The 27,486-nt window shown below is 31.9% G+C and overlaps 1 protein-coding gene across 1 annotated transcript; it reads right to left on the minus strand.

Moving 5' to 3' along the window:
- Positions 1 to 21,196: 21,196 nt before the first annotated feature.
- Positions 21,197 to 22,519, minus strand: LOC149530706 (uncharacterized). Its single transcript, XM_089808232.1, has 3 exons — positions 22,249 to 22,519; positions 21,938 to 22,125; positions 21,197 to 21,772 (listed from the first exon to the last, which is right to left on the minus strand). The coding sequence occupies exons 1-3, from the start codon at positions 22,517 to 22,519 to the stop codon at positions 21,197 to 21,199; spliced, it is 1,035 nt and encodes a 344-aa protein (XP_089664358.1).
- Positions 22,520 to 27,486: the final 4,967 nt, after the last annotated feature.

A 27,486-nucleotide genomic window follows, 5' to 3' on the forward strand; every position in this document is an offset into this window, starting at 1 on the left:
AAGGTTGGAGATCAGCATGAAAAGAAGAACTGTAGCACACCTAGGTTGGATGTGAAGAAGCAGAAGAAAACCAAGGGAAAGAGTGTACAAGTTGATGATTTGGAGGATATGTATGTAAAGAACTAGTTTGGGATAAATGTGTTGAATCCAAAAAGATGTTCTTCTAGTTCCTAGAACATCTTTTTGAACTTGGGGTATCTAATGCAGGAGCATCCTAGGCTTTCTTCCAATCCTGCATGTTGGAGCCAAGTGCAAGTGGTTTCCAATTTTATGTTGCTATCGAGCTGGTTAGTGTATGCAGAGTTACTATAGCTTTAGTACATGCCAATTCACTATAGCTATAATGAATGCTAAGTTATTGTAGCCCTAGTGGATATCGAGTAATTATTGCTCTAGTGGATGTCAAGTTACTATAACTCTAGTGGATGCCGAGTTACTATAGCTGTAGTGGATGTTGAGTTGCTGTAGCTCCTAGTGGATGCCGAGTTACTATAGCAATCTTGTGTTGACTGAGTGTTCCTTCATGTGTCGAGTGAACCTGTTGGTGCCAAGATTTCTAGTGGATGTTGATTTTTCATGTATGTGTTGAGTGCTAGTATTGGTTTTGGTTTTGTTCATGCTGAGTTGTTTGTGAGCCGACTTTTGGCATTTAATTTATGTATGGATATTTAATTTATGTTGTGACCGATTTGTGGCTTGACATATATTTAATGTAAGGGATTTAATTTAGTTTGTAATGAGTTGGGCTGACTTGTGGCTTAGTTGGGTATAAGTAAGGGGTTTGTGGAGTCTTTAGGTAATTGTTATCATTCCAGCTTTGAGAAGGGGATGAAGTGTAGATGCAAATTTTTGAAGAGCTAGTGCTATGACTTAGAAACTAGAGGATTGCTTGTTGGACCTGAGGGTTTCAAGTGTGAATTCTTCTTGGTGTTCTTCTCTAGTTGTGCATCTAGAATAGTTGGGATTGGGTTTGTAAGTTAGATCTTGTTGGGTCTTGCAGAACTAATTTTTTAATTTTTTTTTGTAGTTGGCCCTAACCTGAAAGGCCTTACAACTAGGCATATTTCATGTAATAAATTATATCTATGAATAAGGAGTTGTGATTTGGTATTAGATCTTGCATTATTGTTGCTTTTTTGTTGCATTTTTGTTGTGTGGTTATTTGTTGGGGGTTTGGACATCTCCTTTTGGGATTCTCCTGCTTTGCACTGCATCAATAATGTTCTTACCGAGTCTTTGTGAAGACTCATTATCAAAAAAATTTGTTTGCAGGTGTCCATTGTATTCAAGGTTAAAGGGAAGAAGTTCTAGCAAGCCAATGAAGAATGCTCAAGGATTATAAAATAGGAGGATCTAACATATGACATTCATGCGAAATGAGAAGATACATCAGAAGCGGATTGCACACTTCGTGAAATGCTAAATCAGATTAAGATGAAGAAGAGAGTTGAAGCTCAACAACAGGCTATATGGAATGACACATTTCTAAGGAAATGAGCTGACAACAGTAACAACTAATCCCATGTAGATATAACCATTTCAAGTCAGTACAGAAGGTAGTAACAAGAAACAAAATCCAACTACAATAGGTGAATTTTTGAACATGATAATCCCAAACAATGGAGTTGAGAAAACCATAATTATTGTCAATCAAGCCTCATAAATTAGAGTTAGAAGAAGGCCGATTATCACTGTTACTCCTGTTCCAAGACCTCCTTCCATCCTCCCACAACCATACTCAACAAACCCTTCAATATCATCAAGGAAGGGAATATGCATTTCAAATGGGCTCAGGGATACTTTGCCTAGGCTACCTGGATGAAAGAATGACACACTTTAGACCAAAATCATATAGAATTAGTTGATCTTTTTGTTGTTGACCAAATGTAAATGGTTGGACAAATTTGAACTAGTCTAGATCTTTGATACTATTCTCATACTAGGTTTGTAGTGTCTATCATGGTGAACTCCTTCATATGATGTTACTCTTTATTTTGGCTATCTTATACTTAAGAAAAAAAAGGTTTATGTTGAAAATGGTGCTATAAGTTAATTTGAGGATACATGACCTTTTGGTCCTCTTAATTCTATATTTTGAACAACTCTAACCCTATCCTTGTTTATAGGATTTCTTTGTTAGTAATAAAGCTCTGACTCTAAAAATTTTAAGATATGTTTTCTTTAAATTTATGAAACAAATTATTCTATATACAGGGGTGTTCATTGAATACTTTTCACTTTTGCAATTTCTAACAATGTTTGTTAGATGTACCGTGGTCATTTAAATAGTTCATCTAACTCTTTTTATTTAATATATTATCATTATATCGCATGTCAAAATTTTTGTTTGTTGAGTGGATTTTTTTCTTTTATAAGAACTTACAAGAATACATTATTAGGTGTCTAAATTTCTCCATAAATTTTAGTTTATCACCTAATGATTTTCTGCACACTTGGAGACAAAATTCCATTGTAGTTTGATGTTTTGTTGTACTAGTACTTGTATGGATATGCACTGAATAAGAATAAGGTCTATCTTATGGGAGGAACTATTTACAATTTTACAACTTTGTAAGATTTAAGTTACCTTCTGCATTAAAAATATTAACATACGACAAAGTCTAGAAAAATTGGAAGGTTGAAGCTGGTGTTACAGGTCTCAAACAATGTTTAGAGAGTATTGGTGGTGAAAATGGTCGATCAAAAGGACATTTTGTGGTTAAATTTTCCTTTGCGGGAACTAATATTCATGTATCTTTCTTTGATTTCTTCATAAATGATGAGCCTTTGGCTAGGGAAAATTTTATTGGTTTACCAGCTTAGCTTCTTTATAATCAAATTTTAATTTATTATTTAAAATTATTTATAAGCTAATAGACTTTGTGTCATTTTTTATTAATTAGTTCTATTGTGTAGTGGCCAATAATTTTGTTAGAATAGAGTATTTTATTGGTATATTTCAAATATTAATATCTTCATTATAATAAAACTTTAGAATATATTTTTTTATGTCATATTTCTATTATAATTATTTTTGAATATATTAATATGATTAGTATTCTAATTCTAATTATTAAATTTATAACTATTACAGATTTAAAAAAAAATTGATTTAATCACATTTAACAAAAAATGACATTGATATCAAAAAATGCGAAAGTGAAAGCAACGAAAGGTAGGGAACATGATCCCAAACTTGGTCATGATAGATACATTAATAATTGTGCTTCTTAATCTTCATGAAGAAACCCTAAAAAATAAAATGGAGCCTCCATAAAACCAATCAAATTGTAGAACCAATTTGAGATATTAGTAAGAAAGAATGAAGAATGCTCGAAGGAATTAGTGGCTCATTCTCAATGAGATGAAACAGAGAATCACATCCAACAAAACTCAAGATTGACTCAGAACCATTTCTACAAAGGGAACATTCAAAGTTTCCAAAAACAAATATCAAATGAAAAGGAAGGTTGGAAGCTAGTTCAACCCTACAAAAGGAACATTGCAAAGCTAAATTTTTTTGAGAGGGGACAACCAAGAATCATGAAGTTAATAGAGGAGAAAGGAAAAAAAATCAAGCCCTTTTCTTCAGAAAAACCAAGTATGCAAAAGAGAGTCAATATTTGAGATAAAATAGGGGAAGAACAACCTTAGGGAATCATCCCCCAAAATGGATCATTCATGCCCTAAACCCTCCATCATTTCTAAAGCTAATAGTGTTCTAGTGACATTCAATCCTAGAAATAGGGCTAAAATAACAAGAACTAATATCTTGGTGGAGAAAACCACAGAACCCTTTTACCCTAAATTTCAATTTGGGGACTTTTAGAATAGCATTATAGTCAACTGACAACAAAAAAACCACAAAACATAAATGAAGATGGAAAACACGATTATAATCAATAACAAAATTACAAAATAGAAATGTTGAGTGTGAAAGGAAAGTACTATATGGTATCTGGACTAGCCCATGATCAAAACGATAAAAAATGATGGATGCAAATCAGGTAAGTATTTCCTTCCTTTCAGATTTTTTAATCTATATAAATTGTAAAGATTTAAAATTTAGAGAAAATTTACTTACAAGTAAATTAAAATTCTTTAATGAGTTTAGTTTAAATTTTTTGAAATGGAAGCCTAATTTTAATGACACAAAAATTAGAAATCTCAATTTACCAAAATGGATAGAATTAAAAAATATCCCAGAAGAACTATGTGATTTAGAAATATTCATTAAAATCAAAGAAAATGTAGGAGATTTAAAGGGATATGAACCTCATCACTCGAAAATAACCTTTGTGAAACTAAAAATAAATCTAAAATAGGAAAGCATAGATCAAGATCAGGTCCAAATAATTACAAATATATCCATATACATAATTAAGTATATGATCTATATTGGGAAAATTAGCTTTGTGAATTATCTTAAAGAAGGAATGAAAAAGGCAACAAGCAGCAAAGATTTTAAGGAAGTAAAAGTGGAAGACCAAAATGAAGGGAAAAATTAAAAAAAGAAAAAACATAGTAGAATTATTAAAGGAAAAGGATTATATGGAAGGCAAAATACAGAGTAAAATAAACAACATAGTGATCACAAAGAATAAAGAGATTGAAGAAGGGGATATAACAGAACTTGAAATCATATAGAGTATGTTGAGAAGCATGGAAAAGAAATCCAAAATAGAAGAGAAAGAAGATATTAATCTAATGACTCAAAGGATATATAAAAAAGGAATCCAATTGCTCAATACATTAAGGGAAAAAGTTGATTTTAAAAAAAAGAAAGTTTCAGAGCATTCAAGGACAGAAATATTAGATATGGAGGAGAATACCAGAGAAATTTAAAAATGAATGAAGAAATAACACTAAAAATAAATGATGTCATAGATCAAATGGAAATTTTGAGGACATCAATAGGAGATAAAATAAACAATGCCACATCAAATTATAGAGAAGAAAAAAAGAATAGGAACCTATAGAATAAAAATAAAGAAACTTAGTTGACTGAACAAAATCAAACTCTGATAGGAATATTGCAATTTGAAGATAAGCAAAGACAAGAGAAAAATCAGAGTATAGAGGATAAGGAGAATTCTTGGCTATTCAAGACACCAATAAGACAAGACAAAAATGGAACTACACAACTTGAAGTTAAAATAGCAATGGAAGAGGTAATAGAAGTGACAAAAGGACCTTCTGGAGAATGGAACAGGCAATAAAATATTCCTCTAGCAACCTCAAATCAATGGTGCAATTTTACCATTAGAAAAATAGCAAAGAAAAGAAGCCATAAATTTTGGGAAACTCCAGAGAATGGAGTAGATCCTTTTGAAGTACAAAATTGAACAAGCTCAAACAAGGAAGAAACAAAAGTAGAGGAATCAAACAACCAGATTATAATAGAAAAAAGGAATTTTATAGAATAGAGAAAAGATCAAAACAAAGACAAAGAAATGGAGGAAAGCCTATGGCAGAAATGGGAAGAACAAGGAATACTTAAAGAAACAAAACAGAGAGAAATAGAGGAATTAGACAATGAAGAAAATGGACAAAATGAAGAAATAAGGATCCAAAATAAAGAACAATTGGATTTAGCAAAAAAAATTATCAAAGAACTAGAAAGTGAAAAAGATGAGGAGGAAGAGGAAAGAAAATAGACAGTATTAGCAATGCCTAAGAAAAGTTAGAACAACTAGGCATATCTATCAATCAAGAAGGTATAAAGACCCCCAGATGTGGTAAACAAAAGATGAAGTGAGGAAGAAAATCCCTTAAAGAACTGAGAGAGGCAGATGACCAGGCAAAAGAACAAAAAAAGATCAATTAGATTCTTAAGGTAGGGAAGGGGAAGAGCCTTTCTAGGTCAGTATGAGAATAACAACCTGAAATGCTAGGGGGCTTAATGCTCCTAGCAAAAAATAATAATAAAAAGAAACTTAACTAAATTTGAATAAGAAGTAACATTACTCAAGAAACCAAACTAAACAAAGAAGAAGGTTTAAATTAGAAAAGAAGCTAGGAAGTTGGAACATAGTTCTATAAGAATCTAGAGGTGCATCTTGAGGATTAGGAATAACATGGAACCCAAGGAAAATAAATCTAGATTTTATTAATTCAAATTAGAACTAGATGAGTTGTAAAATCAAAAGTGTTAAAAATGATTTACAAATAATTCTTATTAATATATATGGCCCTACTCAAACAACAAACAAAAAAAGAATATGGGAAGAATTAAGCCTTTTCATGAGGGATTTTAGTAATGAATTTGTAATATTAGGAGGAGACTTTAATGTAATCTTAAACCCAAGAGAAAAATATGGAGGCAAACAACATATTTTGCAAGCCTCCAATGATTTCAAAAATTGGATAGATACTAATGAATTATTAGATATTTCAACTAATAATGGAACATATACTTGGAATAAGAGAAGCATAAACTTCACTTATATTGTTGAAAAACTAGATAGATTCTTCCTTAAAGGAGAATTAAGAAGCATAGATAGGAATCTTCAATCTACCATCTTACCTATAGTTGGATTAGATCATTTTCCGGTAAGAATCAAAATAACTAAACCTATTAAACCTCATAGAAATCCATTCAAATATGAAAAAATGTGGTTCCTTAATAACAACTATATAGACTAGATAAAATTATGGTGGGCACAAGGCACATTTGAAGGATCCAAAATGTTTTTTTGTGTGGCGAAAATGAAAATGCTAAAAGAGAATATTCTTAAATGGAATAAAACACACTTTGACAACATATTTAAAGAAAAATTAGATAACAAAGATAATCTTAAAAAACTAAATGAAGAAATTATAAAAAAGGGAATGAATAATGAAGATTACATCAAAGAAAAAGACTTTCTAGCAAAACAAGAAGACATATTGGCAAAATAAGAAACATTTTGGAGACAAAAATTGTGAGAAACATGGCTTATAATAGGAGACTGAAATACAAAATTCTTTAATAATAGTACCATTTTCAATAGATCTAGGAACAAGATTAATAGATTCAATGCCTCAGCAGGGATTGAACACAAAAATCTATCAGATATTGCAAAAATATTTATACATTATTATAAAAACATTCTTAATAATAATGACATTTCAAATAGAGTCCATCCCAAAATTAGTAACTTTAGAAGATAACAGAATGTTAAACAAACCCTTCACCTTAGAAGAAGTTAAATCAACATTGTTTAGTATGAACCCAGATAAGTCTCCAGGGCTAGACAGATTCCAAGCATTGTTTTATAAAAAATGTTGGGATATTATCATGATAAACTTATGGAGAGATTTAGAAGGATTTAGGAATGAGGGATTCTTATTAACTAAAATCAACCATACTTTCTTAACACTCATACCCAAAAAATTGTAAACCACTTACCCTGGGGACTTGAGACCTATTGCTCTTTTAACACTATGTACAAAATTTTGTCAAAAATACTAGCTAGGAGACTTAAATGGATTTCTACCTATCAGATCTATTCTAGATGGAATCATAACTATACAGGAAATGATGCACTCAACTAACCAAAACAAAAAGGCTAGTACGTTTATGAAATTGGATATTTAGAAGGCATATGACATGGTGTATTGGAGATTCCTATGCAAAACACTACAAGCCTTTGGTTTTTCCCACCAATGGATCAATTTATATTTTGAAATGTATTTCGTCTCCCAAAATCTCACTTCTCATCAATGGGTCTCCTGAAGGTTTCTTTAACATCTCTAGAGATATTAGGCAAGGAGATCTATTATCTCCTTTTCTATTCATAATCATGGCAGAAGCTTTTGGGAGGTAAATTTAAAAAGCTCAAACTAAAGGAAATATTAAAGGAATAATAGTAACTAACAATATCCCAAACATCGCGCATCAACAATTTGGTGATGACACTATATTACCATGGGAAAGCATAATGGTAGAGGCTCAAAATTTTAAAAGTGTAATACAACTATACACAAAAGCATCATGTTAGAAAGTGAACTTAGAGAAATCAAATTTTTTCTTCCTCAACACCAAAACTGAAGTAGAAGATCAGATCTGCAATTTGATGGGTCATATAAAGGACAATTCCCTTGTAAATACCTTGGTATAGAACTACAAAAAGGCTCAGGTAACAATAAAGGCTGGAACAAAATGTCAAAAAGAATGTATAATAAAATAGGAAGCTGGAAGGGAAAGTGGTTAACAAAAGGGGGTAAATTAACAAAGATTAAAGTTGTACTTTCAACCCTTCCTACAGATCAACTATCTTGCCTACCCCTAAACCAAACTGCTAACAAAAAAAAGAAGCTAAACTTAGAAATTTCTTCTGGAATGATACAAAGAAACACAAGAAGTTGGCGTTAATAAAATAGGAAAACATAAGCAAACCCAAGGACCTAGGAGGCTTAGGAATCAAAAATTTGTATTGGCAAAATGAAGCATTAGGTGCCAAGTTGGTATGGAGAATTTACAATGAAAGATAGCAAAAATGGGCTAAGATCCTATATAATAAATATTTAAATATAATTGATCCTACTTCCCTCTTCAGGATGCAACATTTACCCAAAGGATCAATGTGCTAGAATTTCATTACTAAATGTAGAGCACTAATAAGTAAATATATTACTTGGGATATAGGAAGGGAAGATGAAGCCCTATTCTGGGAAGATTCATGGGATGGACATCCCCCCTTAGATAGCTTGGGTATATCAGAGAATGTCAAAAATGTATTAGTATAGTTATGGGGGAATAAAGTGAGTAATTACAAACATCTCATAGAGGAAAATAGCTTATAAATATGGAAATTGAAAAATCTAGAGGATTTAAATCTAGACCCTATAGAAAAGGAGGCTTTTAAAAAGATTGTCAAAGAGAGGAAAGTGAATCAAATAGAAAGAAGAGATAAACTAATATGGGGAGCCTTTAAGGATGGAAAATATAATGTTAAAAAACGTTACAATCTTACTATCCAATCATAGAGATGGGATGAGGTAGACATACCTTTAAAATTATGTTGGGACTTTGCTTGCCTCCCCAAAGTAGGGATCTTCCTCTGGGCTGTACTCCATAAGAGGATACTAACAACAAACTAGCTTAGAAAAATAGAATTCAAAGGGCCATCTAGATGTGTTTTATGTAAGAAAGAAAGTGAAACTATTGATCCCTTATTATTTTAGTCCAAGTTTTCTCAAGACTGCTAGGAATGGCTAAAATTAAGGTTTGATTGGTCTTCACCATTACCTAATAGCCTTGAGAGCTATTTGAAAAGTTGGCCTTCTGAAAATTTTCAACATATCTATAATAAACTTTGGAACATTTGCCCCTCGATCCTTTTGTGAGAAATCAAGAAAGAAAGAAATAGAAGGATATTCTGTGAAAAAGATTGACAAGCTCTATGCTACTCAATAAAATAGAAGCGTGTATAGTAGAAGTAATGAATACGCATCTAAGGAAGACTCCAAAAGGAGAAGGGGCATTTTCAAACTAGGATGGTATGATGAAAAGAAATTGGAATAATCTGATCAACCCACCATTAGTGTACAAAAAAAGGAGTCAAGAGGCAAGGGATAAATGTAAATGGGAACCTCCTCCCTTAGGTTGGTCAAAACTAGACTTTGACGAGGCATCTAGAGGCAACCTTAGGATTTCAAGGATAGGATGTATAATAAACAAGGACTCATGGAGATGGATTATCAAAAGAGCTAAATATATGGGTAACATGATGAACAATTTAGCTAAAGTTGAAGCCCTCCAAGAAGGACTTAGACTATGCTTTGATTTAGGTATCAAAAGACTTATTATTGAAGGAAACTCTTAGATTATTCTTAATGCTTTAAGAAAAAGAAACACCCCTAATTGGGTATTAAATACAAAATTAGAAGAAGTTTTAAAGATTTTTGATCTCTTTGAGGAAACCAAAATCCAACACATATTTAGAGAAGGAAATCGAGAAGTGGACCATTTAGCAAACAAAGGGGCAGATGGAGAAGAATTATTAGTTATTAATCAAGACTCTTAAAAAATTTTAAATGCAAAATTTTAAAATAATAATAAGGGGTTTTTTAATTTTAAAACTAAAAATAGTTAAGATAATAGTACTTCCATTTCAAAGTATGAAGGAAGGTAGAATTGGATTCCAATATCTATAGAATCTTGAAAAATGCTTTGTCCAGTTGTTTCTTAATGCTTTCAATCTAAAAAAGAGCTATCAGAATTACATTAAGATATATAAAATTTGAATGAAACATCTATGGAAACACACTAAGAAATTCAAGTAAGTAACCAATAAAAGAATATGGAAAAGTCTTATCACTCTTTAAACCTCCTCAGCTCTGTAAGCTAGGCTTATTTGCATATCAATATTGTCAAAGTAGAAATTATCAAAGAACATTAAAAATAAATCAGACAAATGGAATTAACTGGAACCTTAACAACTCTTAAGAATATATAGACATTTCAAATTTAAAAAACATGTGTTAAAGTATGATATAAAGAAGGTTTCTTAACTCTATTTCGTCTTTATCATACTCTCTTTTGAACTAATATTATTGACACCTTGTGGAAAGAAAGTCTTCTTTGTTCGGCAGGCAAGTTTTGAAACACTATCTTAGGAGCTACATTTGGCAATAGTGTGGATCATCAATATTTGTTAGCAATCGATTAATGCAGTGACAAACTCTTTGGTCAAGCAAGATCTGTTTAAACAAAAAAAATAAGATTTAATAAATATTAAGTATATTGGGTTATGCCCCTTTGAAAATCAATATAATATAGGACTTCGGTCTTGGGCAAGACTAGAGGTTTTCTTGCTCTGTTCTTTCCTACTAGTGCCCGTTTGAAAGGAGAACAATGTAACTTTTATTTTATCTAATACAATATAAAGGCTTCGCTCATTTATTGATAATTTTTTTATATATTAAATTTATGTAATTTTTTATTTTATCATAGTTTCACACTACTTTCTTGCTAATAACTTAAAAGTAAATTAAATTGAATAAATTTTTAAAATTGGGTTTCTATTTTTTGACCTTTGTAATGTTTGACAAAAATAAGTGTAATACTTAAAATTATTTAGATATTATTGAAGTATATATTGATTTTTAACAATTTATTTAATTTTTTAATTTTTATTTCAATTTTCTTTCAACTAAAAGACAAAAATTTTAATATATTTTTAGGTCAATTTAAGAAAAATATTTTTATAAATATTTTATGATTAAATAATATAAATGTGTGATTCAATAAATAAAAAAGAGTACTTAACTACAATAAAATTTAGCTAGAATTTTTTGATTCTATCAAATGTGAATAAAAAATAGGCATAAATTAGTAATACTCATAAACATCTCAAATTTATTTAACACATTTCTAAATTCACACATCAATAAAAAAATTCTAAATCAATATTCATATTTCCTAAAATATTCTAAAAGAAATATTTTCTAGATAAGAAATAAGTCATCAACATACAATAATAGTATGAGAAGTTCACCCTTCACCTGAACATAGTACATGTTTGAATCTACTTCACTTTTGATGAAGCCCACACTATGCAAGTGTCAATACATGAATACAATGCCCTATGAGCTTGCTTGAGTCCATATAGTGCTCTTTTCAACCTACAAACAGGAGAATTCCTCCCATGTGCTTCAAATCCTTCATGTTTCTCAATGTAAATTTCTTCCTCAATTACTCCATTGACAAATGTGGTTTTAACATCCATTTGGTAAATCTTCCACCCCATATGTGCGGTCACATAAATTATAGCTCTTATAGAAGAGTACCTAGCTACTAAAGAAAATGTCTTGTCATTGTCAATTCCCTCCTTTTGAGAAAACCCCTTAGCCAAAAAATGAGCTTTGAACTTTTCCACACTACCATTTGCTACATACTTAATCTTATACAACCATCTTGAGCACACCACAAACTTCTTTTTTGGTGGTGGTACTATCTCCCACATGTTATTCTTCATGATCGAAGAATACTCTTCCAACATAGCATCCTTCCAAACTTGGTGCTTGGATGCCTCTTTAAAGCTAGAAGGCTCTACTTCAATTAATTCATTCATAACTGCTACATAAGAAGAATAACATTTGGGGTCCTTTCTTTGTCTGATTGAATCTCGTGGATCACCCACATATCCATGAGCCTCTCTCAAATTTTTCTCAACTGCCTTATTGTTTCTCCTCTGTAATAGGGATATGAGGCTGAGGATTCCTTTGAGCCTCCTAATTATCCTATTCAATTTTCTTGTCTTTCTCTCTAGCTTGAGTGACTAAAGTTTGAGGAACTTATGCTACCTCAACTGTGGATGATTTCTCCTCCTCATTCATCAAGCTCCGAGACTTCTGAGGAGCTTTCTCCACCTCAAATCTTACATCTATGCAAACATTTATTTTCCTTAGGGAAGGAATGTAAACTTGACAAGTCTTAGAAGTTTCACTACACCCAACAAGGATACCCTTCTTTGTAGTTGGTTCTAACTTTGTTCTTTTCTCCACAGGAACATGACAATACACAAGGCATCCAAAATGCGAATATGGCACAAATCTGGTTTTTTACCACTAAATGCTTCTTCTGGAGTCAATTTTCCCAGCACTTTGTGAGGACTTCTATTATGAAAATATATAGCTATATTGCAAGCTTCTACCCATAAGAACCAAGGCAAGTCCTGATATGAAGCATGACCTTGGTTGCTCTAACTATAACCTTAGTTGCTCTAACTATAACCTTGTTCCTCTGCTCAACAACCCTGTATTGTTGAGGGTTGTATGGAATTGTCAACTCTTTCTTGATACCTTCCTGAGCACAAATATATTTGAAGATATTTAAGTTATACTCATCTCCATTATCAGACCTTAGTATCTTAATCTTTCTCCCTATTTGGTTTGTCACAAGAGCCTTAAACTCTTTGAATTTACCAAAGACCTCATCCTTTTTCTTCATAAAATATATCCATCTCTTCCGAGAGAAATCATCAATGAAAGTAACATAATACTCATACCCATTTAAGGATCCTGTTGACATAGGCCCACCCACAAGTCTCTTCAGATCTATTGTCACTACTTGGAAAATTGGTCTTGGCATATTTCCCAAGAGCATAACCCTTACAAACCTTGTGCTTTTCCATCTTCATCTTAGGAAACCCCATCACTATTTTCTTGAGAACATTAAGTGCTCCATGGTGAAGATGAGCCATCCTCCTATGTCACAATTCTCCTTTCTATTTACAACTGGTTACCAATACTTGTACAAGCTCAAACTGTGACCAAAACAAGTTGTCATGTCTAACTCCAATCACTTTTATAACTTTGGAATCCTTGGGATGGATATAAAATTTTCCCCTTTCAAAGGTTACATTGTATTCCTCATCTTCCATAGTAGAAATTGAAATTAAATTATTTTTCATGTCACAAACATACAACACATCCTCCACCAACAAGGGTTTTCTAAACTCCCTTTAAAGCTTGAAAGTGCCAATACTAGTTTCATGGTACTTGGCATTGTCACTGAGTTCAATAAAGAAATCCAACTTCTTCTCCTCCAACTTGGTGAAACAATCTCTAACTCCCCTCATGTGGTAAGAAGCCCCACTATCAATATACCAAACCTAGTTGGCAATTGATCTTGAGAGATAGGTGAAGAGTAAAAACTCATTCTCAAACCATGATACAAACCCCTCCACCTTGGCTATAGTAGCAACTAGGTTCTTCTAATTGTCCTTATTTTTCTTATTCCTATTCGCACATTGACTAGCATAATGACCCATTTGGTGGTAGCAAAAACATTTTACCCTACTTAGATCTTTCCTCTGTCCACTCTAGTTCCGAAGAACCTTTTGTTTTCCCTTTATTAGACTTCTTCTTACCCTTGCTTGCAAGAGAAATATTTTCATTGTCTTGACCCTTCTTTGTTTGGTCTCCTTGATGAGAACCTTCACGAATTTCCTTTTGAACAAAATTATCCCAAAGTCTTTCCCAATCAAGTAGTTGATCTCTATCAACCACACACTTGACAAGAACTTCCCAGTGCTTTGAAAAACCATTTAAGGCTATACATGCCAACTCATCTTCAATAATTATCTCTCCAATAGAAGAAAACTCATCTTTGACTTGTGTCATCTTGGACAAATAAGAGGTCACACTCTTGCCTTTGAACATCTTGGTATTATGCAATTTTTCCTTGAGCATCATCTTACAACTTTGGTAGTTGCTCTGATAGTATTGTGAGCATATCCCACATCTCCTTGGTAGTGTCTTTTCTTGATAGATGAGGTATTAAATGATCTCTTACTCCATTAAGAATGATTCTTTGAGCTTTGGCCTCTTTGACCTCATGCAAATCCACGCAATAGGATCATTCGTAGGTGGAGTCACTTCTATACTACAATAGATCTACAACCTATTTTCCTTGAGAACAAATGTAATTAGAACCTTCCACTGCAAAATGTTAGATGCATCCTCAAGTCTGTCCTTGTATCGAAGACTAGTTGCCATAGCCACCAAATATCTTGGAGACAAAACAAACTTTTTTTTTTCTCTTAAATCTGCATTACAAATCTTGGCTATGTATTCAAAGTTTAGAGCTCTGATACCAATTGTTATAAAAGCTAGGGTTCTCATTGCACAAAAAGATTGACTTGTTAATGCATGATACAACCAATAGTCTTATAGAACCATAGAAGACACTTAAGCCATGTCACAAGCCCTATGAGGGAAGTTGGCCCACTACCAATAATCTACCACCCACCATCACTCGTCATGGCCTGCTAGATTTGAACTTGTGACCAAGCTCTGATACCATGTCAATTTCTTATAACCTAGTTATAGATCAGTTGCACAATAAATTTATAGAAAGAAGCTCTATCTTATTTATAAAAAATAATACTCTAGGTTAATTAGCTAAAACTAAATAGTGGAAGCAAAGTAACAAAAGCCAAACACAATTAGACAATAACACAGATATACCTAGGAACCCTAGCTTGGGGAAAACCCTACAACTATTGGACCTTTTATTCAACCTAATAGAAAACTCTCTTCCAGAATACAATTAAGTTTTCTTAACAATTTTACATAAATAGAGTCTGGCTGCTTTACTTAGCTTGCAAGCAAAGAAACTTTCCTTGCTTTCATTGGCATTAAAATCACATAAAATCACTCTTGCTTTATGCAACCTCGTAGAGTCACAATTATCCTATTTAAAGAATAAAAACTAAAGTTGTTGCTAAACATCCAACTCAAGTAGCTTTAAAGAAACTCCACCTTCCAAGCTACACAAAAAAACAAAAAATCAACAGATACTTGCATTACAAATTGATGCAAGGTGAAGCCAATTATAAGATTTATTGGTTAAATTTGATGAATATTAAAATCCATCTTTTCAAAAGCAAGAGCCTAGAACACAATGGTAAATTGTAAGCCTCTTATTTGAGAGGTCTTGAGTTCAAATCTACTTGACCTTAATAAATATTGAATATTCAATTATTTAATATTGATGGAAAATTTTTAAAAATACATATAAGATAAAATTGTCAAATATTTGAATTAATTTCATTTATTTATTAGTCCAAGCAGAGACTTATGTTTTCATCTCATTTTCTACAATTAGTTTGGCCACCTTGTAAAAATATTACATTATATTTATAATGTTTTACAATTATCTTATTTTTATTTTTATTTTTGAAAGACTAATTCTTATTTATGATTGGTTCTTCATATTTTTGCTAGTGGTTTTTTTCATTTTTCTTCTAAAAAATTCAAAATATTCTAAGATTACACTTTACATATTCTCTCATAACTCTCAAGTAAAAGTATAGGCTGATGTCAAAATTTTACTTTTTATAAAAAATGATTTTAATATTTATATAATTCAACATTTACATGTTTAAATATTACACATCACAATATAATTATATTTTTCAAAATCTAATATTTTATTTCTTTACAATATATTTATTGATAATATATCTAAACTTTACATATTCTCTCATAACTCTCAAGTAAAATAAAAAATTATTTTAATATTTATATAATTCAACATATAATTATATTTATATATTCAACATTTTATTTCTTTACAAAATATTTATTAATAATATATCTAAACTTTAATTTATATACAATAATTATCTATAATCTATTGATAGAAAAATGCAAAAGTGTGTGTGTGTGTGTGTGTGTGTGTGTGTATATATATATATATATATATAATTTATTAACTTGTAATAAAATAACATTATAAATATTATGTATTATTTATAAATTCACAATACTAATTTATTCCAAATCAATTTAATCAAAGTCATCAAATATATTTCATTTCAATCTTAACTCATTTTTACATTAGGCGGGACTCCAGTTGTATCACAACTCTTGTTTTAAATGATTTCTAAATAAAGAATATTAAGACTATTGTGTAAATTGCAAGCGATTGAAACAATCAAAAGCTGAATAATTAAATATATGGTTTCAAAATAATTTTTGTAATAAAATAATAATATGTAATGTAGACTATCAAAACAAATTTATATTGCTGTAATTGTAATTATTACTTATTAGTAATGATCTTTTACAAAATATCTTATCCATAAATAAATATAACAATGTTTAACTTTAATTTTATTTTAAATTACTGTATAAAATATAAAGAGATGATTTTTTCTGAAAACAAATAACTATAAGATAATGTTTTATCTTGATAAAATCCAATAATCTGGAGAACCCTTGATTTTCAAGTTACCCTTGGTTATTAAATTGGATACAAATTTTATTTTCACCATCCTTAAATTGAGGAACGGCTTAAACATCACACACTAAGCTTAATTCGTAGACCAAAAGTGTTAAATAGTCAAAGTTGACTTTTTTTTCCCAAGCTTAATTCTTCCCTTAGTGTGTGATGTTTAAATTGACGGTAGCTAAAGTGGAACCCTGGTGGATGATATCGAAATACACACAACTAATTAGCAGGAAACGTCGTCTATGCAACCTTGTTTGCTATTTTAGTGGACAAAGAAATAACAAATTGCCCAAGATTTTAGGTGGAAATTCCGAAATGTATACGAATCACTCTTTCTAATGACAATATAATTGTCCAAAGTCAACAGGGCATTCAAATAGTAGCATTCTAATTTTAAATTAAATAATAAATAATGATAAAAGTTTAAACACAACTGTGTAGAAACCTATGTTGCCAGAAATGAGAAATGTAATGACAATGACAACGTAATGAGAAACACAATATATGAAAAGTTGCACATAAGAAACGCATATATATATAAAATAAGTTATTAGTATCTAAATAAAATATGACATGTAAGAAGTTATGAATTTACTAAATATTGAAATTGAAAATAAATTATTTAATCTTAATCTTATAACTAACTACTTTTAATAAAATTTAAAAATTAAATTAATAGCTAGTTAACTCATGCTTAAATATTATAAATTTATATAATTAACTCATACTTAAACATTTTAATTTAATATATAAATGAAACTATAGTTAACTGATTTAAACTATAACAAGTTAAAACTAAATGAAACTATAGTTAACTGATCCTAAGCTATAGCAATTTAAAACCATAAATGTTTAGTATTCGTTATTTCAGTCGATGTATGTAAGTTTCTACAGTAGTCAAAATTGATGAAGAATTAATATTTTTTTGAATTTTAGTGAAATAATTAAAAACTGAAATTATCGCTTGGAAATGACCGTTTCTTGACGGGAAACCCGTTTCTTTCGTTGAAACAGGAAATAGAGGGCTCCCGTCACGTTTCTGGTAACTATGATAGAAACTTTCGTTCAATTTCGAAATGGCTATATAGCCGACAGAATGGTTGTATATGGAAATTAATTAATTATTTAAAATTTGTAAAATTATGAAAATTCTTTCTCCAATAAACTCAACGCCAACACAAAACTTCACCCAGCATTAAGAATTGACAAAGACTTATTAAATATTCAATTATCAGTGAAACATTAATTGAATATTCCATCAGTGCAGAATACTTTTTTCAGGCCAAGGTTTCTTGGCGTAGCCACTATATTCTTGCTGATGAGATCCCTTTCCACCATCAATATATGCTTTTGGTGTGATGACAAAATCTACAAGATTTACAAACATCAAATCTTTATATATTCAAAACTTGTGCAATACACTGCATATGTGTTTGACAATATTGTTAACAAATGAAAGACATGATAATCCCAAGTCTGTCTTTCTATTGAGTGGTGCAGCTGATCTGCCATAGAATCTGCTCAAACTCGTCTACATTGCACGGAATGGTGATGACTCCTTGTTGAAATCCATATTCTTCTCTCGCCTTTTCAAGAAGATTTGTGAATAGTGGGAACACAATACTTGTTCCCTTCTTCTCCAACGCGGACTTTCTCCATGCAAACTTTTTCTCTTCTCTTCTCCACTGATTCGCGTATAACACTCATCATCACATTTATTCCACCGCCTTGCAATGCTTTCCTTCACCATTTTCATTGTCTTGCTGCACTTTTCCAGATTCATGGCTCAATTTCTTTCAATATACAACCACAAAATCGAGACGCTGCTTCTTTTGTGTCACGCGAATGACGTTTCCCCAGTATACTCGGTCACGCCACTTCCTATTTTGGAAATATTTTGTACTAACAGAACAGGCACTTTGATATTTTTAGAGCAATCTTGTTCGTTTATAATAAGTTATTTTTATTCTTTTTGCATGTCTTTAATATATTATATGATTTTTGTATTACATACAACCATTAGCTTGCTTAATGATTTTTAATTTATGTCTATTCTTCAAGTCACAGATCTCATGATTAGTATTTTTTATTTTTTGAAAATATATTTTCAGGTATGAGTGGGTCTGTATCGGGTCCTAAAAGTCTATGGCTTTGTGTCTCGTTGGTTTGCCTCGCTGGTCTGAACCCTCCATCAATTTTTATTTTTATTTTTAACATCTTACATTAAAAAAAATAGTTACAATATTTCAAAATATGATTTCAAATAGGCAAGTCTTAATCATTATGATTTATTTTATTTTATTATTATAACTGAAATTTCTTCACTAGTTTAAGATCTATATAATATCCTATATTTAAAAGAAAAAATTGTGAGAATATTACAAAATTTGATATAAAATACGTAAGTTCCAATCATCATGAATTCTTTATTTAATTATTATAAATGATATTTATTCATACTAGAATTTTAAAAACTAGCTTATATATATATATATATATATATATATATATATATATATATATATATATATATATATATATAAGGCGAGAGATATCCTTCTCGAGGCAACTATTGCACTGAGTGAGATTATGAAAATAGGTGTCTTGAGAAGGATATCTCTTGGCTTATATATATATATATATATATATATATATATATATATATATATATATATATATATATATATATATATAAGCTAGTAGCACTCGCAATGCAAAATGAAAGACATTATTTTTTAAATTATAATTCATTATAGTTAAATATGTTATTAAATTTTTGTATTAATCGATATTTAATATTATTATGATTTTAGTATATTTTTTATATATTCATTTTAAAAATTTGCATAGAGAAAAAATAATAATAGTAATTTAAAAAGATATTTTAAAATCATATAGATATTTATTTAATGTTATAAAAAGCGAAGAAATGTTATACATTGTATTGCTAAACAATTGAAGGACATTGAAACAATATAGAAATTTTTGTACAAATATGTGTAATAAAAAAATACTTAATAATCATTGAAAGAAATGATGACATAGTCCATCAAAAAACTTAATAATTAAACAGTTGAAGCATATTGAAGCAATATATAATTTTTTCTACAAACATGTGTAATAAAAAAATACTTAATAATCATTGAAAGAAATGATGACATAGTCCATCAGAAAACTTAATAATGTAATATTTAATAGCTATTATAAAATTGGGTATGATAAAAAATAGTATTGTTCAAAATGTTGACAATATATTGAGAAATAATATGCAGAATATTTTTACTTTCTCAACCATGGATGGACTGGCAATAACTCTACATTTCCATGAAGAATTTTTCGTACTTTAATTGATAGAGTAGACTTTATGTGAAATAATGTAGGTATGCCATAATTTGCATGCAACAACCTGAAAGATGGAATGACTTGATGTATTGTGAACGTGATTGTGTAACCAAAATTAAGAGTAGCTATCAACCATTCTTCGAGTGGACCCTTTTGATAGCTAATTTTAGATTCTCCTTTAAGAAATTTGATAAACTTTATATTGAGCTCATCAGAGAGAGTGTGCTTCCTGAAATTTACTATTGGGGCAATGATAATTTGATAAATACATCCTGCAAGATAAAGATAACGGATCTCATGATACAAAGCTTCTAGCCATCTGCAAAAGTCTACAACCTCGATCTGTAGGTGATGAAATTTGACATCTAAGTTCATCTTCACTTTTGTGGCATAGTGGAAGTTGAAGTACAAAGCATAGTTATAAAATTTTAATTGATTGTTCCTTGGTCCATTGTTTATAATTTGACTGGTCATTCTATCCCTTATCCAATGCCGAACACTCAACTCCTCTATACGAAGGATGACATTTTGTGGAAGTCTATGATGAAAGTCTCGTAACCACCAGTAAGCCCATTCCAAACGCAAGTTGTCTAACATCTTCGTAAGTTGCATGAAAATTATGAAAAAAAATTATATCATTAAAACATGATAAAGAATATATATTTTTTTTTCAAAAAGGAAAGAAATGTTGAATCAAGGATAGTAACCATAATATTTAAACTAAGGTACTTTACATGAAATAAACATAAAATATATTTGATCAAATTCATATTTTGACACACATTTTTTAAATGTTAGTATTTTTTGTCTTGGAAAAAATTATTTGACATAGTGTGATACAAACTTATAAAGGCATAAGAAAATAAGTGATCATTTTCTTTAATGTAAGGAAACTAAAAAAAAATTACAAGGGTATATTAAAAGTGTATTTATATATTTATGGATGTGAAAACATGTATTTGAAACATTTGAAATGTGATTTGTAGTAGTATACAAGTAAACGAAAATTTTATTTAAATACTACAATATACAATAGTATAGTAAATATAACAAAAATTACAAAATATTAAAGTGGCAAATCAAAATTGTAATTGCATTGGACAAAGTATTAAAAACAAAAATATTACATCAATTCTCTTCCAACAACTTAAGTCTATTTTCTTCATCCTTGCGCTTGGCAACTTGTCTACCTTTTTTCATTTTCTCATAGCGATCATATGTGAATGGAGGCATTATTCTTAGACATTGTAAAGATTTAACACAAGAAATTGACACAAATGTCAATCCTGTTCTTTCTCTTGGTCCTATATCAATTGTCGCTTTTGGAAGAGTAAAACCCTGAGATTTATGTATAGTCAATGCCCATGCCAATCTTAAAGGCAATTGAAGTGTTGTACCCTTCTGTATTGGTGTTCTTGAAATTGTTTTTGGATGATGGTCTTCAAATGGTAGTCCAGAATAGTTGTCAAACTCAACCATCACATATGTTGGAGGTTCAAGTGGAGTGCTTCCTTGTTTGTAGACTATATTTCGAACATACCCCAAAGATCCATTTACAAGACCTGCTTGTACCCATAGATTAGAAGTTAGCATGACCCTTGCATCCTTACAAAGTAGCAATTCTAGATCAAGCTCATCATTTGAATAATCTTCCAATGCATTACCATGTCGTGCTTTTGTCGCAACACTATGTGCAACAAGATACTTCAATGAATGCAACATTTTTTTATTATGACTACGAACATTTTCATTTGTTGAGAATAGATGGACAAAATTTTCAAACTATAAATTTGTTGGAAGATCTATGTTGATAGGGGTTCTTGTCATTAGCAACCTCCAATCATCAATCTGTGGTTTTGCATCTCTTACATTCATCAAAAGTTGGCAAAATCTTTGTTGATCCTGATTCTCCCCATCTTGTCTGAATATCTTGTCCAAAGTAACAAAAATCTTGAATTCTTGCCATAGCAACTTTTCCATTCTGTTACTGTCATATGTTGGTTTGTCACCAACCAAAAGAAGCTGGCCCAAATCTCCCACCAAAATAATAGATACACCTGAAATATAAGAATGAAAATATTTATCTCAGAATGATTAATTTGAAATTATATTTTAGTAACGTAATAGTCTATATTTTATACATGCTACACTTGTTAATGAGGAAAAGTGAAGCCTTTTACCTGCAAAGCTTATATTTGCATTTTGTGGGAATGCTTGTCGAAGTCGAGAGTCAATGTTCTCCAACATGTTTTGACCAATGAAGCTCATTTCATCAATCAAGATATACTTGATATGTGCCATTTCTTCTTGAAAATTGGCGAGTCTTATTCCTTCTAATTGACAAAAACCTTGTATTGGTATTTTTAATTTTGAATGAACTGTAGAAGCTCCTATGTTGAATGCTGCAACTCTTGTTGGTGCAAGTAATAGAAGGGGAGGTACAGAGGGCATTGCTACATTTTGAAGAGATTGACTAATGGCACCAATTAGATATGACTTTCCAGTGCCTATTGTTCCTTGAATTATTATGAACAATGGCTCCACATTCTGATTTTTGTGATAGTGTGTCATAATAATGTCAACTACCTTTTTATGTTTATCACCAAGGGTCATGTAGTTGATGCATTGGGGAATGTCATCATATATTAGACAACCATGATTCTTCACATTACTTATAAAATTGATTGCTGTAGTAGTGTACTCCTCTCCCTTATAATCAATAGACCAATTTGTATGTTTGTCAATGTCTCTTCTCCCCAACATGTCTATTTCTGAGCACTCTATGTTTTGACCACGATGCAACCTAGATATAATTTTCCATTCGTGTTCTGTTGTATTTTTTTGAACATTTTCATTGTCTTCAATGTAAAAATCACTTGGTTTTTCATCATTGTCTGTCACCAGAGTACGTTGAACATGCCAAGAAATGTAATTAAATGTCTCCCAATTTTGTATGATGGTGTCATCATTATGACCAATATCTTGTTCTATATCATGGAATGGCTTGTAGAGCAATAATTCTGATAAACAAAAGTTAACCCATTTAGATGATTCATGTGAAGGCATAGATACAAATCTAGGAAACACTCTGACTGTTTTTGCTTTGTCCCTTGGCTCCCATTTATTCTCTCTTCTTCTTTTAGGATTATATATCCATGATCTTGCAGCATCAATTAATGTGATAGCTTCCATACATAGGGGCCTTTTTTTGTACCCATCAATGAAAGATTTTGTTTGCTCTTCAATATTCTCTTCATCATTTCCATTTTCATTATTTATAGTTACAGGTTTGAAGACCTCATGGGAGACATTTAGATTAACAAATCTTCTACTACACTCTACCAATGGAAGCTCTAATAACATATGACATGTTTCTTGAGCACCAATGTCTCTTTCTATAATTGTCTCAGTTAGAAGTTTCCTATATGCATGTGCTGCTAAATCATCTAGGTTTTCCATGTTGGAAAGGCGCATCAACATTTGGTGGTATGTTTTTGAGCTTTTCTCAGCTTTTGCTGCATATTTGGCAATGTATTTCACCACAACATGTTTGGAAAGAATAGGTTGCCAATCTATATTCGCTCTCCATAGCTGTAGTATGTGGTGATTATGTGAGTTGACTCTTTCATCATTTCTAGCTGGTTCAAATTTCTTTTCACCTGTTTCTCTATCTTCATATAATTTTGATCCCTCTAGGTTTAATGGCCAAGGTGCATTATACCTATAATAAATATAAGAGAGATATGTAGTTAGTCATGTGACGCTAGTGACCAATTTCTAATTTTTGTTTAAATATCACAATGTAATGAAATGATTACCTGCAAACCATATGCCCCTTTTTTTTCTTCAAACATGCACCCTCCTTACAAATTGTGTGTTTTTCTACACAATTTAGGATCTCCTCATAGTCATGATCTAGATTGACCTATGCAAGTTGTCTCGTGTTTTTGAGACATGGGTGTTGTTGAAAATTCATGAAAGCCTACAATTCAAAATAAGTTGAATGAGTAAATAAGGTCATATCAAATTATACCATAGAATACATATTTATAAACATACCTGTATATTTCGCTGGTGAGGATCTTCTCTAGGGTTCCATGCATGAACGATAGAATGAAAATATCTTTCAGCACTTTTGCGTTCATCCTCATTTGACCAGTCAATGTTCTCTATATTAGGTGCCCCTTTGATCCATATGAATCCATGCACATGTGGGGACTCCCTATGTTTCCATTCATATCTACACCAAAAATCTTTGACATTCATTCCATTTTCTAGAATCTCTTTTCTAAACATATATCGTGTCTCAAGTGCATATAGGGTGCCACAATGTGAGGATAATCAATTATATTTTGCCTGGGCCAATTTTGAGCTTCACGTGGATTAGTTGGCATTGTTCCTGGCATTAGAGCATGTAAATCAGGGCAATACATATCTGCTGCACTCAATGTGAAAAATATTGTAGGACAACCAATTTGATGAAGCAAATCTGTCAATTTTGCATGAGATTTTGTCCAATATGACCTTGTTCCCCTTAGTGTTGTACCAAACTACATCAATTTATCTACCAATCTAGAGTGAGGTGTAGTTTCCATGTGTTGGCACAACTCATTGATGGTTACGAGACTTTCATCTTAGACTTCGACTGGGTATGATATAAATGAAATTAATAAATTGGGACAAACTTTAGAAATAAAGTCAAAATTAACAAGTAAAGTCAAACCTTTGAAACAAAATCAAGCATGTGTGAGAGAGAGATATAGGGAGAGGGAGAGGGAGGGGTGGTAGGAGATGTAGATATGTAGAAGGTGAGTAGGGAAAGATGAGCTAAATAAGAAAAAGAATAAATAAGGCCCAAAATAGATGTATACAATGGTGGGGAGAGCAAGAGTATGATGGACAATGATGGATAATGAGAGTAATTATGGAGGGAGAGATGTATTCATGTAGAGAGAGGGGGGGGAGGTGGGGGCTACATTATGAGGGTGAGACATGAATTAAACACTATGTGAGATATAGATATAGGAGACAAAGAGAGCATATAGTAATAATAAGATGGGATATGATAGAGGGTGTGTGTGTGGGGGGGCGGGGGCAGGGGGGTGGGTGGTTGTGGAGGGGGGTATGAGAGAAATGAGGTAAACATAGAAAGAATGTGAGAGATAAAGAGATATGAGGAGGGGACATGAGAGTGAGATAAGAGGAAATATGGTGAGAAACATGCGCAAGAGATATTGTGAGATAAAGATACATGAGTGAGAGATATGGAGTAGATATAGAGGGTAAATAGGGGGAAGAGATTGTGAGAGGGGGCAAAGGACATACTTAAAGAGATTAAGGATGTAGAGAAGGATTGAGATGAAGTAAAGATAAATGGTAATAAAGGATAGGATATGGTAAATAGGGGTGGAAATAGCAGAAAGGGAAAAACAAGGGAAGTTATAAGGTAGAAAGAGACAACATCGAAGGGGATAGAGATGAGGTAGAGAGAAAGAGAATAATTAGGGCATCAAATGGATGGAAATGATGAAGGGGGAGGAATTTTTGAGATAATGATGAGGGGAGGAATTTTAGAGAGAGAGAGAGAGAGAGAGAGAGAGAGAGAGAGAGAGAGAGAGAGAGAGAGATGTGGCAAGTAGGGATGGATGATAATTAGGGTCCAAAGGAGATGGAGATATGATGTGTGTGTGCAATAGAGAGGGCGGGGGGGGGGGGGGGGAGGTGATGAAAAAAGGGGTGGGGAAAGATGAGTTAACTAGATTCCAAAAAAAATAGATCTATATGTGATAAGGAGAGAAGAAGAGGGATGTGGGTGATACATGAAGTAGAAATTGTGAGAGAGGGTAAGATATAAAGATACATAATATAGATAGAGTAGACAATAGTAATATGAGGAGACATGAGAGAGAGGAGGGGGCATACATGTGAGAGAGTGAGAAAAGAGGATATAGGGCAAGAGACACAAGGTTGACATAAATAGATAAATTATGAGAGGTAAAGTGCCTTGTGAGTGAGAGAGGGTGAGTATGTTAGGGGGATGACATTGTGAGAGGAGTGAGGGGAGGGAGTTCAAGAGTGTAATTAGGGAGAAAGAGAGAGGGAGAGAAGAGGGAGAAGCTGAAAGACATGACATAGAGATAAATGATGATTGGGGGGATGAAATGGTTAGAGGGTGTGGGTAAAAAAGAGAAAGATGAAAGAGTGTGAAGAGCTGAGGTAGAAAGAGACAAAATAGCTATTGAGAGAGATGAGGTCAAGAAAAAGAGAGTACTTAAGGAATAAAATGGATGGATTTGATGATAATGGGAGGGAGAGAGAGAGAGAGAGGGTAACACTTGGTGAGAGGAAGGAGTGGAAAAGAGTAATTAGTGATTAGGGGGAAGAGATAAATAGAGAGAAGAGGGAGACTATTTGAGACATAGAGTATATATATAAGTATTGTAATTAGGGATAGGGTATAGTTAGAGGGGGGTGGATATGAGATAAAGGGATAAGGAGAGAGAAAGAAAGTGAGACATAAAGATACATGAGATAGGGATAGTAGGCAATGACAACACGAGGGGACATGTGTGTGTACTTGAGAGAGAGGGGGGGGGGGGGGAGGGAGGGAGGGAGGGAGGGAGGGGGGGAGAGAGAGAGGGGTTGGGATATAGTGTAGGAGACATGAGGTCAACATAGAGAGTGATTGTGAGACATAAAGAGACATGTGAGAAAGAGATGGTGTGTGTGTGTGTGTGTGTGTGTGTGAGAGAGAGAGAGAGAGAGAGAGAGAGGGGGAGGGGTATCACTTTGTGAGAGGAAGGAGTGGAAGAAAGTAATTAGTGATTGAGGGGAAGTGATAAAGAGAGAGAAGAGGGAGAGGGTTTGAGACGTAGAGTATATATAAGTATGGTAATTAGGGAGAGGATATAGTTAGAGGGGGATGGATATGAGAAAAAGGGAGAAGGAGAGAGATGAGGTAGAGAGAAAGAAAGTGAGACATAAAGATACATGAGATAGGGAGAGTAAGCAATGACAACACAAGGGGATGTGAGAGAGAGAGAGAGAGAGAGAGAGAGAGAGAGAGAGAGAGAGAGAGAGAGAGGGAGGGAGGGAGTTTATTAATATTGATATCTATAAGTCTATTAATATTGATATCTCTATTTTCATAATCTCACTTTATTATATCTAAGCCTAAAAAAAATTATTTGACATAGAGTGGTACAAACTTATAAAGGCATAAGAAAATAAGTGATCATTTTCTTTAATGTAACGATACTAAAAAAAAATTACAAGGGTATATTAAAAGTGTATTTATATATTTATGGATGTGAAAACATGTATTTGAAACATTTGAAATGTGATTTGTAGTAGTATACAAGTAAACGAAAATTTTATTTAAATACTACAATCATACAATAGTATAGTAAATATAATAA

This window comes from Cupressus sempervirens, chromosome 11 (assembly GCF_028749045.1).
Source record: "Cupressus sempervirens isolate cs-2001-9-10 chromosome 11, ASM2874904v1, whole genome shotgun sequence".
In the NCBI taxonomy this organism is placed as follows: Eukaryota; Viridiplantae; Streptophyta; class Pinopsida; order Cupressales; family Cupressaceae; genus Cupressus; species Cupressus sempervirens.

Bases quoted from the DNA above. Each gene is read 5' to 3' on its own strand.
- LOC149530706 (XM_089808232.1), bottom strand. From the start codon at position 22,519: ATGCCCTCTGTACCTCCCCTTCTATTACTTGCACCAACAAGAGTTGCA. The intron at 22,126-22,248 runs GTAAAAGGCTTC...CTTATATTTCAG, and splicing joins TGCAAATATAAGCTTTGCAG to GTGTATCTATTATTTTGGTG. The intron at 21,773-21,937 runs GTAAGAGATGCA...CATTCATTGAAG, and splicing joins TTTGCCAACTTTTGATGAAT to TATCTTGTTGCACATAGTGT.